This window comes from Camarhynchus parvulus, chromosome 3, assembly GCF_901933205.1.
Source record: "Camarhynchus parvulus chromosome 3, STF_HiC, whole genome shotgun sequence".
In the NCBI taxonomy this organism is placed as follows: Eukaryota; Metazoa; Chordata; class Aves; order Passeriformes; family Thraupidae; genus Camarhynchus; species Camarhynchus parvulus.
The window spans coordinates 30,123,741-30,141,389 of record NC_044573.1 but is presented as its reverse complement, the minus strand read 5'-3'; the positions used below and the strand labels follow the sequence as shown (position 1 = coordinate 30,141,389).

The 17,649-nt window shown below is 47.0% G+C and overlaps 1 protein-coding gene across 4 annotated transcripts in view; it reads right to left on the bottom strand.

Annotated features, from left to right (window-relative positions):
- Positions 1 to 17,649, bottom strand: part of MDGA1 (MAM domain containing glycosylphosphatidylinositol anchor 1) — a 141,918-nt gene that overhangs the window by 83,818 nt on the left and 40,451 nt on the right. For all 4 annotated transcript variants that reach the window (XM_030945713.1, XM_030945715.1, XM_030945711.1 and 1 more), the window contains 4 exons: positions 10,770 to 10,909; positions 7,840 to 8,014; positions 3,279 to 3,475; positions 353 to 485 (listed from right to left, as the gene is read on the bottom strand). In XM_030945713.1, coding sequence (XP_030801573.1) covers positions 353 to 485; positions 3,279 to 3,475; positions 7,840 to 8,014; positions 10,770 to 10,909 — 645 coding nt within the window. The remainder of the gene's footprint in view (positions 1 to 352; positions 486 to 3,278; positions 3,476 to 7,839; positions 8,015 to 10,769; positions 10,910 to 17,649) is intronic.

Here is a 17,649-nt window from a genome sequence, read left to right as displayed (position 1 = left end):
CTGCAGCACTGCCCCACTCTAGGCTGTATCAAATCTATTTTTAAAATAACTTAGAATTATAAATAAATAAAACAGTGTATGAATTAGAAGCTACATAGTGCCTCAACACCTACACGTAGTCTGTTTTAATGATCTCATGGCAGGCCTGGCCACATGCAGTACTACAAGAAACTGGAGCAGCCCTGGCCACAGGACTTCCATGTGAAGGATCTGTAATTCCAGCAGCCATGTCAATGAGGTCGGGGTGCTGCAGGCCCTGGACAGAGTGCTGTGTTATCCTCCTGGAGGAGTAATGGCTGTTGAGGAGATGAAGGGTCAGAGGGCTGCAGGGACCCTTCCTGTCCCCTCTCACCTGTGGTGTTTGTGAGCTGGAAGGTGATGGATTTGTCAGGAATACTGCAGACATTGCGGACAGACACCTGGCACGTGTAGCTGGCATAATCCTGAGGTCGAAGGTTCTTCAGCTTCAGGACTTTGGTTTCACCCTAGGATTTGGGAAAAATAGGGGCAAGAAAAGACACAGGTGTCCAAAGCACAGATCATCATTCCAAGCCCATATCCTGTCCCAAAGTTTACAGATTACCAGCAGCTCCCATGAAAACCTTAGGGAACTGTGCAGATTTCAAGCCCCCCCCAGCTCTATATAAAGGAGACACAAAATGTTTGCAGTGGTCATTTCACCTCCAGGGTTTCACAAAACACCCAGCAACCGACTGACATGACCTGACAGCACTGCCAAACAGGTCTGAGCATCATTTCTCATTAATTACTGCCAGAAACATCTTGTAGAACACGACAAACCTTAACCATCCCAGAACTGACCCTGAGATCTAACTCCGATATGTCAGTAGGAACCCAAAGGAAGTCACTGGGGACTCAACATTGCCATATCAAAGTAAATCAGAGCAGACTGAGGCACTGATACTGGCCTAAATATGGCAAGTTCAACAGTTATGCTCTAGAAATCTGCAGTACAGGAGGAACAGAAAAACCAGAGAAATACTCAAAGAACTTCCAAAACTTTCTGATGCCTCTTCTCCAGATTCTAATCTCATTTATGCTGATGTAAATCCAGAGTGACTGCAGAGAGTTTGATAGCCTTTTCTCATTCTAAGGTAACAAATAAAATCACTGCCTGCACTCCATTAGTTACTGGCTTGTTATAGAAACAGAATCAAGTTGTTACATTAACGACAGACGTGTTCTGTAGACTTTTATTTATGGAATGCAGAAAGCTCTGAGAATCATCCTATGGTCTGCACACCCTGCAACTCGTATGTCTTCTGCTGACAGCTTCTTGCTGCTGTTCTCCTTGAGTTTGTCTAAATCTCTTTTGGAGAAACCATTCCTGCAAGTCTGAAGAGGTGTCAGCATGACAAATCCTCCAGAGGACAACCTCAAGGGACTGGACAATGAGCTCAGGAATGCTAATATGCAGAGAACAAGGATGTGGAGTGAGTAAATTAGAATGAAAAAACCTAGGGCACCAGTAACCCAAGAGAGTCCTGTCCCCTGAGAATTGTTGCTATGCCACACAAATGATGGCATTTACAATATGCATGTCATCTACATACTTACAGGGTCATATGTCTCTCCTGTTTATTGATTAGTGAATTTAGGTATATGGGTATAAGCCCTGAATGTAAGTAAGTTTTAAAAAGCTTAAACAGTGAAATCTTCACTTCGTTTTTAATGTAAAAGCCTATTCAAACATGACACTGATAGAGGCTCATCTTTAAGACAACACTGCAAACTCCAGTGAAGGGGGTACTTTGTTAAACATTCCAGCCAGATTTTCCCCTTCCAACAGCGCTGCAGAGGTGTGTTTTGGTTAACTTCAACTCTTACCAATCCAAACTTACAGGCTTGTGCTGATGTTAAGGAGGGAACCTCAAGGGCATGCCTGTCTGAGCACAGCAGTCCCAGCACCCTCCTTCAGGGCTGGGAATGACCCATCATGTCAGGAGCATTGCCTGACAGAAGCTGCAGCACGCTGGGCCATTTAAACATTAATGCTGCAACATGGTGAATTTCTGCCAGATGCCTTATTTAGCTAGAGAAAATATCCCAAGTCCTAAGATATCCTCTCCTTAGGCAACATCTCCTGTTAATTACACAGACCCTAGTGAAAACTGGAAGAGCCCATGGTGGCTTCCTCCAAGGCCAGGGATGTCCTAGTTGGGAGCCACACAGCACACAGACAAAGCTGTCTTCAGGGCCAAACAGCAACTCTGACCTACAGTGTTTCTGCAAATCTGCCACTAACCTGCAGCTCTCCCCTCCCTCCTCATCCCCCTGAATATTTCCATTTGGATGCCCATTTCCACGACCTACAGAGATGGCGTGTTTCAATAAAATATGAACATGACTATATTAACTTAAAGGCTGCCTGCAGCATTGCTCAGAAATCAAACTCAGCCAGAATGTGCTCTGGGCCTGGCTTTGGGAATGCAGGAAGGTGCTTGGGATGAAACAGGAGCCCTGGAGAGCTGCCCTTTCAGCCCTCCCTTCTCACTCATCCCTGCCATGTGCTCCCTAGCAGCCTTGCTGGAAGTACTGGGGCTGATTAGTGCCTAAAGTACATTCAGCTCCTGAGCTTAGCTCAGGGTACCGTGCCCAGAGTGCCCTGGCAAAAGAAAAGTTCCCTTCCATCTCCCATTGCATTGGCTGACTAATTACTGTGAAGAAAGTGCTGTTTGCAGGGGAAACCTGGCTGTGCAGGCTAAGTCCAACACAGGCAGGTAGGAGAAGGAGAAAAGACATGGACACTTATCCCAGGAAAAGTCAGGAAGTGCCCAGGCATTGGGCTCCCCATTACTTGTGGCCATTAGAAAAACTCATGGATCCCACAGCAATGCCTGCCATTTGCTCACACTGCTAAACAGGAAGCCCTTCCCTGATATATGGAGCCTGGGCATTCAATAAAGAAAAAAAAAATTAGTGATGGGAGATAGAGGAAATCCAGTCTTGGGATTTTTTGGATTTTAGTTTCAGCCATCCAACAGCTGCATAACCTCAGTAGTGGAACTGTGTCACTGCTCTCAAGGACAGTGATAAAAAGGGAAAGGTCCTCCTAGGCCACACTCCCTCCTACTGCTCTGCTCCTCTTGTACCCTGGGAATTTGCATGCAGAAGGAAGGTGTACCTGCCCTTCTGGAGGCAGCCTGCACCTTCTCCCCAGCATCATAATCCATGCAGGGAAGGACACACCACCCACCACAGTGCCCTGCATCAGCAAGACACTCAACACAAGCTGGCAGAGGTTTGCTTATTTTCACCTGTGTGTAAAGGGGCTCGTAGATGTCCACCCCATTGTCCTGACTGTGAGACAGTGTCTCAGCTCCCCGTTTCCAGATGAAGCGAGCTGGCGGGTTGGAGTTGACCGTGCAGCGGAGGAAGACGGTCTTCTCCTGGTAGAAGCTGCCCCGTACATCACTGATGGTCTGGTGAACAGTGAGAACAGGCTCATCTAGATCTGCAAGGGAGGTAAGGAGGGTCACAGCTGCTGTTAGCAAAGCTTGGTCTGTGTGCACAGCCCGCAGAGCAGATGGTGCTCCAGTACCACTGAGGAGAGGGGAAGGTCCCACACATCTGGCTGATGACAACTGCTGATTTAAGAGCAGTTTTACTACCTGAGGGCAGGTAGTACAACCGATATATAAAGGGAACACACAGGAGAAGCCAGAATTCTCCCACTCACCACACAAACCTTCAGGGAATAGAAAGCAGTCTCTGGTTTGCAGAGCCCATGCAGTCCACAGAAAAAACCACCTGCCTGCCACATGTGTCTCAGAGCAGTGGGCTGCCTCATATTCCTCAATGGTACCCCCCCTACAGAAAATCACTACTATCTACTTCAGTGAGAGGATCCCAGGAAGCTCTGTTCCATCATAATTTCTCCATCTTCTAGCTCCCAAATCTCTCCCGAAATTATGGGGCTAAGACCAGGGCTGTGAGATGCCCATACAAATGACATGACAAACCTTCAAGACAAGGAATGAAAGTAAAAGATCAGGACAAGATCAAGGAGCTGAGTTGGAAAGTCATCTAGACAGAGCAAATCTTGTGAGGAATCACAGTAATATGTGATGCTAAACACTGTAATAGGCATGCATCATTTCTCTCTCTTCCTATTAAATATCCTCCGTGTATTTTCTTCAAAGTCTGTATCAACTGTCCTTTGGCAACTTCTAGTCACTGCAACACTATTACCTCTCCCTAAACTGATCAGATTCTTTTGTTCTCTTTCCTTACAGAAGATGCTGCTTTCAATTCCCTTATTGTACCTGCACCAGACACACAGCCACCATGACTGAATCAATGGTTATCAGTGGCTACACTTGCAAGGACAGAAGCAATAGCCCTGCATGAAGAGGATTTTCTCCATCCACACAGAGCATACTGTCCCCTTACAGTTGCCCACCTGCTAAAAAGGGATGATTTTCTCAGAAGTTGCAGCAGGTATCAATGTTTGAACATCAAGATAGCATGGGGGACACTTCAGAGGCAGTGGATCTTTCTCCTCACAAAAGCACTTTGAGACTGAGGTTAAATGTAAATATCCCTTTTGACAAGAAATGGCCCTCTAAAATGGGAATCAGTCCCTGTGTCTGTAAGTGTGTCTATAAGGCACCTTTTGAGCTCAAGTAGAAGCAATTCTATATTTTCAGGAGCATTATGACGCCATTGTCAGCTGCAAGGAAACTGAGGCACTTGTACCGAGTATCCTCTTGTGCTGCCAGCACGATCCTCTGCACAAGTTTAACAGGCTCATCACCTCCTGCCCTCCCATGCCCCCTAATTTTCACAATATTTTATTTTACAGATTTGTAAGTTTGGAGATCTGACTTCCAGAAAAGAAGAGGGAAGTAGGGATGAGTTTCTGCTAACATGTCATCCAAACAACGTATGCTCTCTGCTGAATCACAAGTGTCAACTTGTGGGTTTGCATCTTTTAATGAGCAGTATGCTCAGCAGACAGCAATTGTTATGCGACCTGAAATTTGTCTGCTTGACCATAGTGCAGAGATATGAGTAGAGCCATTAATGGAATAATGACAAGACACAAAATATATCCCAGAAAAAAAGCTCCACCAACCAAAAAACACCCACGGCTGAAGAAAAACATATGCAGATGGAAAAAAAAGCCTCCTCTCCATACAGTGCTGTCTTCATGTGGCCACAGGATGACTGAACATCAAATTCTTTTGGACCAGGAGCTTGAGCACAACTTCTCCTCTTTTCCTCCTTCCTTGTCTTTAACCTTACTTTATTTGTTCAAACTTCACATCAGTGACTCTGTAGCTGCCATCCTTCTGTGACTGTTTCTCAGCAGGTAAAACACTTGCTTTACTAACTGAAGAAGCAGCTCACCATTCCAGTCTCCTGGCTCCCAGCTACTCCCCACACAGAAAACAACACCTTCTTTTTGGTTGCTAAAACTTTCCTCCTTTGAATTCTTCAGCCCTCTTTTGTAGAAGTCAGCTCTAGGTCTAGCCCTCCTGAGAAAAGCTGAAATAAGACCTTCAACAATGTATATGTCCTTGATATACGAGTAATGCCACTGATGTCAGTGAGCTGCTCTAATGATAAATTTGGCCCAAGGCTGTTCATGGAGATGATCACATGGGACGTTTCATGCACAATAAAAGCTTGTAAACATTCATTCTTTTCTTTTCCTTACCTTCTCTCTCTCCCACATGGAAATACACAGAAGAGCAGATGCCTCTCTGCCAGCATCCAGCCAACACTTTTAAGCCTCACTGATGCCCACTTGGGGCAGAGGAATATTATGCTACATGGGTTAGTGTTCCCAGTTTAATATCCTCTTGGCACCAACGGTGCTCTCTGCGCAACCCCACTGCCAAACACTAAAAGTATGACTGAGGACTAGCAGCAGCTGTCAAGGACACCAAGGTACACATGAGAGTGATTACTTACCTCTAACTACAAAATGGGATGCAGGAAAAGAAGGGGTTTGTTTTCAAATTCTGGTTCATTCAGCTGAGGGTTGCCCGGGTGAGCGTTCAACAAAAACCGTGGCTTTTCCCATGTGTTCCCTTGTACCTACTGCAAATACTAGCAGAAAAAAGTCTCTCCTCCCCAAAAACCAAGTGAGCAGAACAGAGGTGCAGTACCAAGTCCATCTGCAGAGTAGATGTTAGTATGAGAAAGCCCTTGGCCACCGCATTAGCCCCACAGTTCTACAGGTCGGAGCTGCATGAGGGACCACGGGATGCTACATCACTCTAGCTCCAGCCTACACCACAGGAGCACCCTCAGGGCATGAAGAGATTCATGGCACAGTCCTGTTCCTAGAGATGCAGGCCCTGGCAAGGTGTCACACTAAGCCTGGACAAAACCAAGTATCCTTTTCAATGGAGAGTTATCATACACCTCCGCTATGTGGAGGAGAAGAAATGGGCAGAGAAGCCAAGCAGATCTGGGGTGGCTGCCAGAACTTCTCTAAACAAAGTGATGTAATGCCAGTGAAAAAACAAACTCATCCTATCCAGAGTAGCTGCTGTTGAAGCAATCCATTTCCACAGCCTAGACAGGATAGTGCCCACATTACAGTACTCCAATAAAGGGTAGGGCAAGGAAGGAACAGATGGGAGCTACTCCCAGCCATAGAGTATGACAGTGAACCATGAACCTACCAAAAGCTAAGGATGCCCAAGTCTGTGGCACATTTTGTGAGAGTCACATCACAGCTGGGCTGGACAGCAGGACTAAAAGGAAGCAGTCAGGCAGCAGTTGCTGTCAGAGAAAAGGTCTGCCCAGACTCCAGGCGTGTACTGGGATTTTGAAGATCGGAGGTTGTTCCACTGACAGACAACCACAGTGCCCCTCAGCTCAGAAGGAAGGAGAACATCTAGAAGGAATGTAGAACAGCTCACGACAGGTCTGGGGACACATTCAGCTGCTTAATGATACTTCACAACTTTTTAGCATCACCTTCCTGCCTTCTCAAATAATATGAGTGAGGAGAGGGATTTGGCGTTAGTTGGGCTGGAGAAAATTGGAATAGTGGATAGTCAAGGACAATGTAACGATAACCTTCTCCAAGAGAGCAAAACAAGTTGCCTAGACATTAAGTCTTGGATTTCTCCCATTTGGGCCTTACAGAGTAAGTTTAGTTTCCCTCCCTTTTGATCACAGCAACCCAAGAATAAACACTAAGTCCAAGAAACAAACAGTAAGAGAAACCCTCAAAACCTGAAGCCCAAGGTGAAAAACCACTAGCAGCAGCTCCAGAACTCAAGAAAGATGGATACCAGCCAGAGAAATGTTGTCACCTTCACATTATGGGCACTATGAGCAACCAGGGCAACGTTGAGTCACCTTCACATTCACCCTATCACAGCTCAGCCTCCTCAGCTGCATTCCAGAGTTTTCAGCTCCGTTTCCAGCATGCTACAGAAGAAGCAATGCTGGGCACAGGACACTGGTTTCAGGAATGCCCCCAACATGCGGGGCACTTCCAACTTCAAGAAACATTGCTTGCTTCAAACTCTGTCAGCTTCAAAGGGAAGACAAAGAAAGCAGAAGCCATGCCCAATGCTACATCCCTGACACTTGCTAGGGAACCCTGTCAGTGACAGACATCACAACACCCAGGTAAGAATGAAGCACAAGGACAGCAGAGCTGTATTCTGCAGGGATGGATCTAATCTCCTAGGCAAAAAAAAACAACACTGGGGAGAGCATGGCAGTCCCTCTGCTCCTGAATCAGGTGCATGTGGTCCTAGGGCAATGCAGCTCCCTGCTGGCCCCGCAGCGAGGCAGAGACACGCAGTAGAACTGTGGGAAGGTCTGGGTTGCCGCTAAACGACTTACACTGCACATCTACTCGAATGGACTTGATGGCAGGGACCCCAACCCCATTTTCTGCTTTACAGTAATAGCGGCCCCCCTGCAGCCTTTGGATCTTCTCAATCCGAAGGGTCTCGTTAAGCACTGACGTCTCTTGGAATTTGTCCGACGCGCTGCCAGCCGTTTTGGTCCACCTCACCTGCGTGGGAAGAACAAGAGAAAGGAAATCAGGGACACAAAACAGACATCCCAAGATTCAGCAGAGCTCCCTTTGTTGCTCTTCCTCCTCTTCCCTAGCTACTTCCATAAAGAGGTCCTACAGCACTGCCAGACTTGCCAAAGCTCAACTGCTGATCTCAGTATGTTGCAGTAGCCCAGCCACTGATTCTGGTCCACTGCCAATCCCCATGTCCAAGTGTCCCGGGGAACTCCCTCAATTCACCCAGACACACATTGCACGTTTGCCACTCCTGCTCTGATCCTGCAAACCCAGCAGCTTGCTCAGTTTTATGCCACCATTTGCACAGCACAGGACTTTTAGTGTTCAGCCTTGAGACCCCATGTGGCTGGTAGGCCACGACACTACAGCAGACATCAGCTCACAGCTACAGAGCTTTTACTGCAGTCCATACTCATCTTTTTCTGGACAGCAAGGCTATTTCTACTTTTTGCTTTTCCATGAGTGAGAAAAGGCAGTTGCTCTCTGACTATTTCCCCTTTCCCACTGGGAACCCCTGTGTATTTTATTTTTCTAAGTCATCCTTTCGCAGCACACAAGATTTTGTTTTTAAAGATACAGAAAAAAATGAAAAAAAAAATCCCTTCAGATTTCAAGCCACCTTTTTATTTGTTTGTCCTTATGTTACATGTCTCAAGATCCTGGCTTGAAGGGGCAACAGAGCTGCATGATAGTTCATGGTGAATGGTGGCAAGAAGACAGCAATCTCGAAGACTGAAGGGTTTCTCTTTTGCCTGGAATGAGGTATAGCCCTCACAGTAGCAGTACAAGCTTCCTCCTTGTTTTGTGCACTCCACACAATGAAAGAGACAGCTTTTTTCAGCCCATTGGTTTTCTATATCTGCAACCTCCTTTCTAAAGGCTGCTGACTGCTGGCGTCCTACTCTGGGACAATTTAGACTCTGGAACTGAGATCCAGCAAGATCAGCCAGCAGAAAGAAGAGAGACTTTCACTCAGCATTGGCCACAGGTAAGACAGACCAAATACCTTGGCCACTCTTCCAGACTTTGACTAAAGCTCACTGCCATCACCTGATTGGTGCTGATGCCCTAGTAAGAGCAGAAGTGTCTACATCCCATCCCAGAGTACCAGGCTGAGCAGATTTTTGGAGCTATTGACCATGGATTTATTCAGCATTTGTAGGCTTGTGAAATTGTCTGAGGGCCCCAAGACTCTTGGAGTCTCCTGCTTTGAAGGACACTTCAGCCAGCTCTTTAATCTTCTCAATCACAAACTCATTTTAGTATTTTGGCCACATTTTCATGCTTTAATGGCTGGTTGATAGAAAGGGAAAGAGAAGATTAAACAGAGGTTAGGATAAGAGCTTAGCTAGGGAAGAAATCAATCCATTAGGAGGGAGGGCAGAAAGAGGATGCATGCCACATCTTATATGTGTGCAGGTTCCAGTCTCCCTGGTCATGCCTGGTTCTAGGCTCTGGCATCCTCTGTGCAGGTCTGGCAATGACAAGCCAGAGTGTGGCTCACTATCATGCTGTCTGCAACAGGGTCTGCTCCAGAAATCTCTCTAGATACTCAGGCTCAAATCCCTACAACATGCCAGGACCTTTCCATGCATCCAACAACCTTAGGCAGGGACACTGCTACCAAATTCCTCATTTCTAATGCACACAGGTATCATTTGTCCATCACTGTCACAAGCCTAGGCTGGTTGTTTTTGCTGACTTGGCTCAGGTAAATTTCTTTTTATTTTTTCCAGGATATTTTGATGGAAAAACCATTTCAAATCCTTGCCTTTGTCATCACCTCTTTGCCAAGTAGCTCCTCACAAGCAGGCCCACAGAGGCATTAACTGGCATAAGAGGATGCATGGCTTCTTGCCACGAGTGTCTCTGGCAGGACTGAGGAACAGGACCAAGGCACAAATCACACGTGGCTCCCCTGAGGGTATTCTGGCACATCCAGCCTCGCAGTGTGCACCAGCTGCCACTCCTAGCACGCTCTGTCCCAGAGCTGGCAGACCCATGCTCTAGGCCAGCACCTCTATGGACACCTCCACACCAACACTGAACTGCCCAGCTGTAGTATATGAAGGGTGCTGAGGTGGCTGCACGGCCCTGAGGCTGTGCAAACCTCTGGCACACCCAAGTAAGGACTGCAACCATTAGCCAAGCTCAGCTTTGAACCTCCCCAGTGGACTGTGTCTGACCACAGCACGGATGTGTCCAGTGCTGCAGGTCTGGCTCTGCCTCTGCTTGGTGGCCACAAAGCAATGAACAGCAGGTTCTGTGTGGGGCTCAGTGAGGTGCACTACCAACAACTTCCCCAACTCCCCCAAGCAGCATCCCCTGGGCTGTACATCCAGAGAAGCTGAGAAATGGATGGACCATGAAGGACCAACTCCTAAGGTAAGCACATATGGGAAGTGTCTTCCAGGATGTTCCTACTTTGTAGTAAGAGGGTTAAAGATTTGAGATTTCAGTTTGGACTTTAGGTTTTTGGAGGGACTTCACATACTGAAGACAAGTAGGAGATCTTTGTAGGCTTCTGCAAAGCTTTGTGGACTGTTTCCCATGAAAGCAAGCTTAAATGCTTCACAGCTTAACGAGCTAAGTGCTTGCAAAATGGTGCACTCCTACCCAAGTCCAACGTGTAGGAGAAAGTTGGACACCCCACTGCCCACAGTTCTCCTCTCTGTGGAGACTACAAACAAGTACCATGAGGGAGCATGTGTGACAGGCAAGACTGAAGGCTCACCTGTGGCCGGGGGTGTCCTGTGACCAGGCACTGCAGGACCAGCGTGTCCCCCTCCCTAATTGTGTAAACGCGTTCACTGATGTTGTCTTCCTTCACCACGCATGCTTGCCCAGCATGGATGATTTGGGCCTGAGCAGGAGCTGTAGAAAGGAAAGAAGAGGTAAAGATGGAAACAAGCAGTAGCCCATCTACTGATGCCCACTGCCCAGGGTGGCTTCCCCCACTTCATAAGCCACAGAGAGGAAGAGCCAGGCAGTTCTGGGAATGAATCATGGAGCTCTTAGGAGATATATTATTAAGCAATTTTCCCCATTTCCTGAGTGACTGATATCAACTACTATTTTAAAACCATTGGTTCTGTAGGGATGAGCAGCTCTAGACACTGAAAAGCAGAATATGGCACTTTTTTGGGGTGCACCCTCCTGCATAGGTTGAGGACTAAAAATTTCCTGCTGTCGTCTCTCCCAGAAAGGAGTATGTGCAAGCAGCTATAGCAGGGACCTGGTCAAATCACAACTGCTCCATGCCTGTCTAAAATAAGCCTGATTACTATGATTTACCTTGCAGGGGGCTGGGATAACTACTGAGCAGAGTAAGAAAGGGCCCTGAAGCTCTGTACAGCTATTAGCACATATCCCTAGAACAGGCATAGCAAACACTGCAGGAAAAACAAGTCTTTCCTATATTAAATAGCAGCCTGTCTCAGCCCTGAGCCAGAGGAAACAGCCTCTGCAGGACCAGAGGACCCCATAATCTGTAGAGATTTCTCCACCTATGGCTGCTAATGGAGACCAATTACTGCCAGTCCAGTCAGGAAAATGGGTGAAGACCAGTGCAGTGGAAAAGTACACAGACAGAAAGTTCCCAAAACAAAGTTATAAAATGCCCAATGACCCCAAACAGCACCTATATCCCACAACAGCCCTGATGAGAAGCAGAAAGAGATGAGCTCTAGTAGAACAGGATTTTATAAAGAAAAAATCCTCAGCTCTGAAATTCTGTGCAAACAGCCTTTGGCTCCCTACTCCAAAGCGTTTGTGTGATCAGAGAAGTGGCTGAGCTGCACTGAAGGTGAGTGCACAGCCCAGCCACACACCTGCGCTTGTTCGAGGGGGAAACTCCAGTTGCACTTCAAGATACAGAGAAACCCACAAACATGTCTAAGAGCTGGTGTCTTACTGACAGTCCCCTGGGATACTTACCCAGCTCGCAAGAATGCTTTCAGGTGACTCTGGAGTCGCAGTTCTAGCTCCCATTAGTGGAATACAACAAAAATGAACAAACCACAGAGGAGATGATCAAAGGGTTTAAAGCAATGAGCCTTAGAGAGCCTTCCTAAGCAAAAATAAATTTTGCACAATCTGTTAAAGCTGAATCAAGCACCCACTTTCTCCTGAAGGTTAGTTGAGCTTCAAAGACTGCCTTTTCAAAAATTATTTTTATCCCTTGGCATGACCAAAATGCTCTGGACCAAACCACCTGGGCAAGAGAAGTGCTCAGGTTTTTGCTGGTTTAATCCACCAGCAGTACAGACAGCAGGGACAGGCTGGGCTCAGGCAGTGGAGAAGATCTTTGCCATTGGTCACCACAATGCACTGACCCAGCTGCAGGGACACAGAAGTGGACACAGGGCTAGTGGGAAACTGCCCTTGCTGCTGGGGCTTTACTGCCTGCCATGGCCACCCAACATCCAGACGACAGCACTGCACATACAGCAAGCTCATCTCTCATTTTCCATCTCTTCTGTCTTTCCAGCATGGTGGCACTTTAAAAAAAAATATTATTACTCTCCAATTTGTTGACAAAGAGAAGCAACACGTCTATTTAAATAATATGATGGCACAAACATGAACAAATCCCTCAGCCTCTACTGTCTTCTCCACAGCTCAGGCATCATGGAATGCCAAAACTGACTGTTAAAACTTCACTGATACAGCTGAGAAGATGAGTGACCTTCCCCTGCCTGGATGGCAGAGAGTCTTGTTGAACTCAGGAAAAAGCACAAACCTGTATATGTGCTTACACACAAACGTGTGGACATACATGCAGATATGTAAATACATTAATTAAAATAGGGGTTTATCAGGAAAAGACATCATGAATGCTTCTCAAGCCAACAGTCACAGGGGAGGCATTCAGAAGCCTACATAACCTTTGCTAATGCACCTTAACCCAAATGACAGCCTCTTGTGCTGCTTCAGCCTTGTTTAAGATCAGTTTTCTGCAGATCTGCCATAACACCTTTAGTGCCATTGTACTGCAGAGCACTCCTTACAGGGCTGACACACATGTGGTGCTGATTGATCCCTGCTGATTAAAAGTGAGACCCTGTCCCTTCCCATCCTGTGCCACATTCCCCCAATCCCCAAACCATGCTGCCTGCATTTCAGCAGGGTCCTGGCATCCTGAATCAGCAAAGCTCTGGTAAACCCTCTTGTCAGTCTCTGGGCTGCATTTGCCAGCTGGTGGCTCTATTCTCCCTTTGCAAACATGACTTTGCTGTAAAAACTAATTTCCAGACAGCCCATGGACGATCAGAATATTTATCTGCAGCTCTAGCTCCCAGTTAAATGTTGCTCTGAAGTTGCTCTACTGTACCCCATATGGTATACAAAGTAAGCATTGCAACTTTGACTCTTCCCTTTGTCTATTCCACTTCCATTATTTCACTGTTTTGTGTAACCCTTTTCTACCACTTGTCCAGAGGCACTTCCACATGGGGAACTTCCACAACAACATCATTAGGTAGAGTGGAACAGGATTAGAAGGCTTTTGTGCAACTATTCTGTGCCAATATACCTTGGTGTGATTTGCTGGCATATCCCTGAGTTTGAGAGGAACATTATTTAAACTAATCCTTGTAAGGCACTAGACTGCAATGAAACAACAGCCCTGGGGATAAGCCCTGGGTCATCATTTTGTCCTCTTCTCCCAAATTCTCCCTGGATACACTGAGCTGTAATGAAGCTGACAAGCAAGGCTATACACATCTGGCTTTGTTAGCAGGTGTCTGAACTTCTTGTGTCACCATCCCTAACACCTTTCAGCTAAATCATTGGAAAGGGACATCACTTCAAGGGAACCTCCACTGCTTCAGCTGCAACATTTCTCTGGCAATAACAGCACCAAGTCCTCAGCAGAACAACCACCATTTTGTCATATCTTAAACACCATGTGAACCCAGATCTCTCAAAAGGGAACTCAGAAAGCTTGGGGTTGTCTTGGAAAGAAAAGCACTCAGGTAGATGGCACAGGAGCCTGAGACACTGCCTCTGGTTTGGTTATAACTTGACATTAGTAGGTGAGGGCTGAGCAATGAACGAACCCAGCTCTTTGGGGACTGCATCAAGATGGGACTCAGTAAGGTCTCTGTTCCAAGCTCAGCCTGCACAGCACATAAAGGCTGGGAAAATCACCTCATGCTGTATTACAGATGGGCAGAGAGAATGCAAGGATTAATCGCACTTTCAATGTGCTTGAACAGAAAGAATACATTATTGTTTGACATCATCCCACGTCTCCTGGAGGATTCCTGCACGCAGACAGCTTGCACACTGCCAGCATAACAGGATGGCAGGCCCATGCCTGTCAGAGAAACACTTCCACATAGAAGGCCCTTAGGAAGGCAAAGAAAGGCTGGAGATGAAGGAGTAACCGCAGCCATTCTCAACTCTTGAACAGAGACAACTTCCCCTGTTGAGTCCCTCTGGGGCAGAATCCCTGACCTCAGGCCAGCCAACCCCAAAGCAGAGGTCCAAGGAAGACCTCTGATGGCCTCTATGGGGGAAGAAGGGACAGATTGTTCCCAGAAATTTTGTGGGACAGAGGTGTCATCACTTTTATTCAACCTTCAGGTAAGAGATCAACTTAGAGAAGGCTCTCAATACAAAGTCCTCCAGAGAAACTAGGCCAGCCACATATTGAGTGTCAGATGCTTTAGAAGGGGAAAAAAAAACCAGACTAGGAACATGCAGCATTAGGTCCTTGTTCAGAAAATGGCTGGCCTGTAATGCATTTGGCCTCTGCATCTAGATTTCCTACTATGCTTTCATTTGATATATTTACACATTAAAACAAAAGGAAATTGAAGTGGATAAAATAACTTTATTCCCAGTGCAGTGTACTGTACAATGTTATTATTACCATAACCTTGAATTTTTATGAGACTCTTGGTGCTTAGAGGTTGCTAATATCATGAAAATGTAGAAAAGGAGAGAGAAATGGTCTTTTGGAGAGGACTGAGTCATCTGTATTTCGTTTACAGGTCTAGCCATCCATCCTATTGAACCTCAGATATCATCAGTAAAATGACAACGATGAGAGCTCCTTCACAGAGAGGATGGTGAGTGACAGATACTGCACTGACACTCCCTCAGTCACTGTCAGCACCCACAGGGGCTGCTGCTCCCCTGTTTTTCAGCACAGCACCTACTGCACTTCTCTGCTGCCTTCCCAGCGCTCCAACAGCAGCCACCATGCCTGACTCTGTCCCACCACTACCCCTGCCATCTGCACGTCCTGCTGACTGCCTCAAGGATGGAGAGCATTGGTCTGCAAAGCTGCTGGGCCAATACCTGCAGCTGAATGCACAGGGGCACTGAATCCACCCATCCTTCTCCAGGGTGGGAGAGAGGGAAGCTGCACCTAGAGCCTTCCTCTTCCTCAGCCTGAATCTACCACCCTGCTTTGCAAGGCAAGAAATGATCTGCCATGCATCTGGTGCAGATATCACTCAGCCTCTTCTGCACATAGCCTAGGCAAAGAAGCCAAGGTCCTTTCCATTCCCTCTCCCAAGCTCCCTGGCCTCACACTGCTTAGTTACACTGAAAACAGGAGGGCATCAGCTGCTAATCTGCAGCTTAACCCTCTCAAGAGTCTGTCTGTTTCCTTTCCTCACCTTTTCCAGCCTGAGCCAGTGGCATGTAACAGAAGCATCTTGAAGGGAGTTCCCAGAAATGGGAAAACGCACAGTGTTTATAGACCACGGTGGGGTTGAATAAGCATTTCACTAAGGAAATCCACATGTGGAATTTCTTGCTGAGAGACACTGTCAGTGACTGCCTCTCCAGGAACTGCCCTGCAGCACTGTTAGCTACACACCACACACAGCACAGCACCCAAGGGGCAGCTCAGGCCCCTGGAGACAGTGTTTTATCCCTTCTGTCCAGCAATGCCCAGATCTGCCTGGAGAGCAGGGGCACACAGACACGGAGAGCTACGAGGGAGGGGTCGTGTCCCCGCAGCAGAGCACAAAGGAAAGGCAGCACACACATAAAGGGAAGAGATGAGCTGGCCACACTTGGCAGCAGCAAGGAAGGTCTCATACAATGGAAAGGGTCTGCAGGGGCAGCATCCTGATGGCCAAACCAAACACCCTGCTCTGGGAGGGGATGGAAACTGCCTTGATGTGTGCCCCAGCACTGCTTTGCTGGTCTCATTGATTGCTCCACTAGGGATGAAGACCACAGGCTTTGCTGAAACTTTAGACGAAACAAATTAACCAGGCCAGATCCAGCCCACAATGCAGGGCATGATATCGATGGGCCATTCGAAAAGGAGAATTCACTCCAGCTTGAGGACAATTATGGAAATAATAATACACAATCAGTGTCCATTAACACTGTCAGCAGGGCTGTGGATCAATATTGTATTAATGGCTGAAGAAAAACCAGCCAAACCCATCAGTCAGCAGTTAGGACCAGCACAAGCGCAGAGGGAGAGGAGGTGGCAGTGGGTGGGTGTAATTGAGCTCAGGCGTTGGATGCCTTTGTGCAGCCTGCCCAGGGGAGACCACTTTGCAAACCAAGCGCCACCACCACCTTCCAAACACATTCCCTGGCACTTCCTCAGGGGCCTCATTCTCCTCACCCCAGCTTCTCACAGCCTCTTTGCCCAGTGAAATGCAAAGGGAGCCCAGTCCCTGCAGGGAACTTTCCCCATGGGAAGCTTTGTACAGTTCAGTCTGCTTAAACTCCAGCTTTTAACACAAGACCAGGCTGGTCCCAAGCACAGAGAGAGGCACTGCAGAAGGCCCAGGGATAGCAGAGGATCAGCACATCCACAGTCCTGGGTCTCTTCCCACTCCTTGGACTTCTGTCTCGTCCAAGCTCTTCCTGTTGACTCTTCCAATGTCATGTGCTGCCTGGGCAGCTCTGTGCTACCACAGGACTGTCCTAAACCAAAAGACATCAGGAAGCCCTCCCTGCCTACTGACACTAAGGGGTACACCCCCAATAGGCAGATCTCCACTGAGGCTCCTTGGCTCTCACAGCCCGGTGTTTTCACTGCAGCCCAAACCACATATGCTCAAAAAAAGAAGAAAAATCTGCTTACTGTACACCCAGCCTAAACCCACCACAGGAAACACATCATATTTCAGTAGTAAAATGTGACTGACTCCTTTGGTGTTTGTACACTGATCATGATAAAAAAAAAAAACAAACATAAATTCACCCACAAAAAACCCACATCCATTCACAAGATAGGCAAAGAACCCTGTCTAACCCCACACAACTCTTGAGCAAGAAGAAAAAAATAAAATTTTCAATGAGAACTGCACAGAGAAATGACAGAAATGTGGAAAGTAATCACAGAGCACGAAATTTGGCTACTTGAAATAGCATGGGATTTTTTTCACTTGGACGAGACCAAGACTGTGTCTTTACATCTCTGTCTGATTGCATCTCCAGAAACCAAGTTTCTTTTTGTAAAGCTCATCCAGATGATTTCCACAGCCTTAAAATAACTTTTTGCTTAATCAATGTCACTTCCTTGAAGCATGTCTATAATTTTGTTTATTTTAGAAAAATGCCAGCTACAAAATCATGTGAGATGTCATGAATAGCAGGTATACCCCCCATCGACTGCAACACCTGCTCCT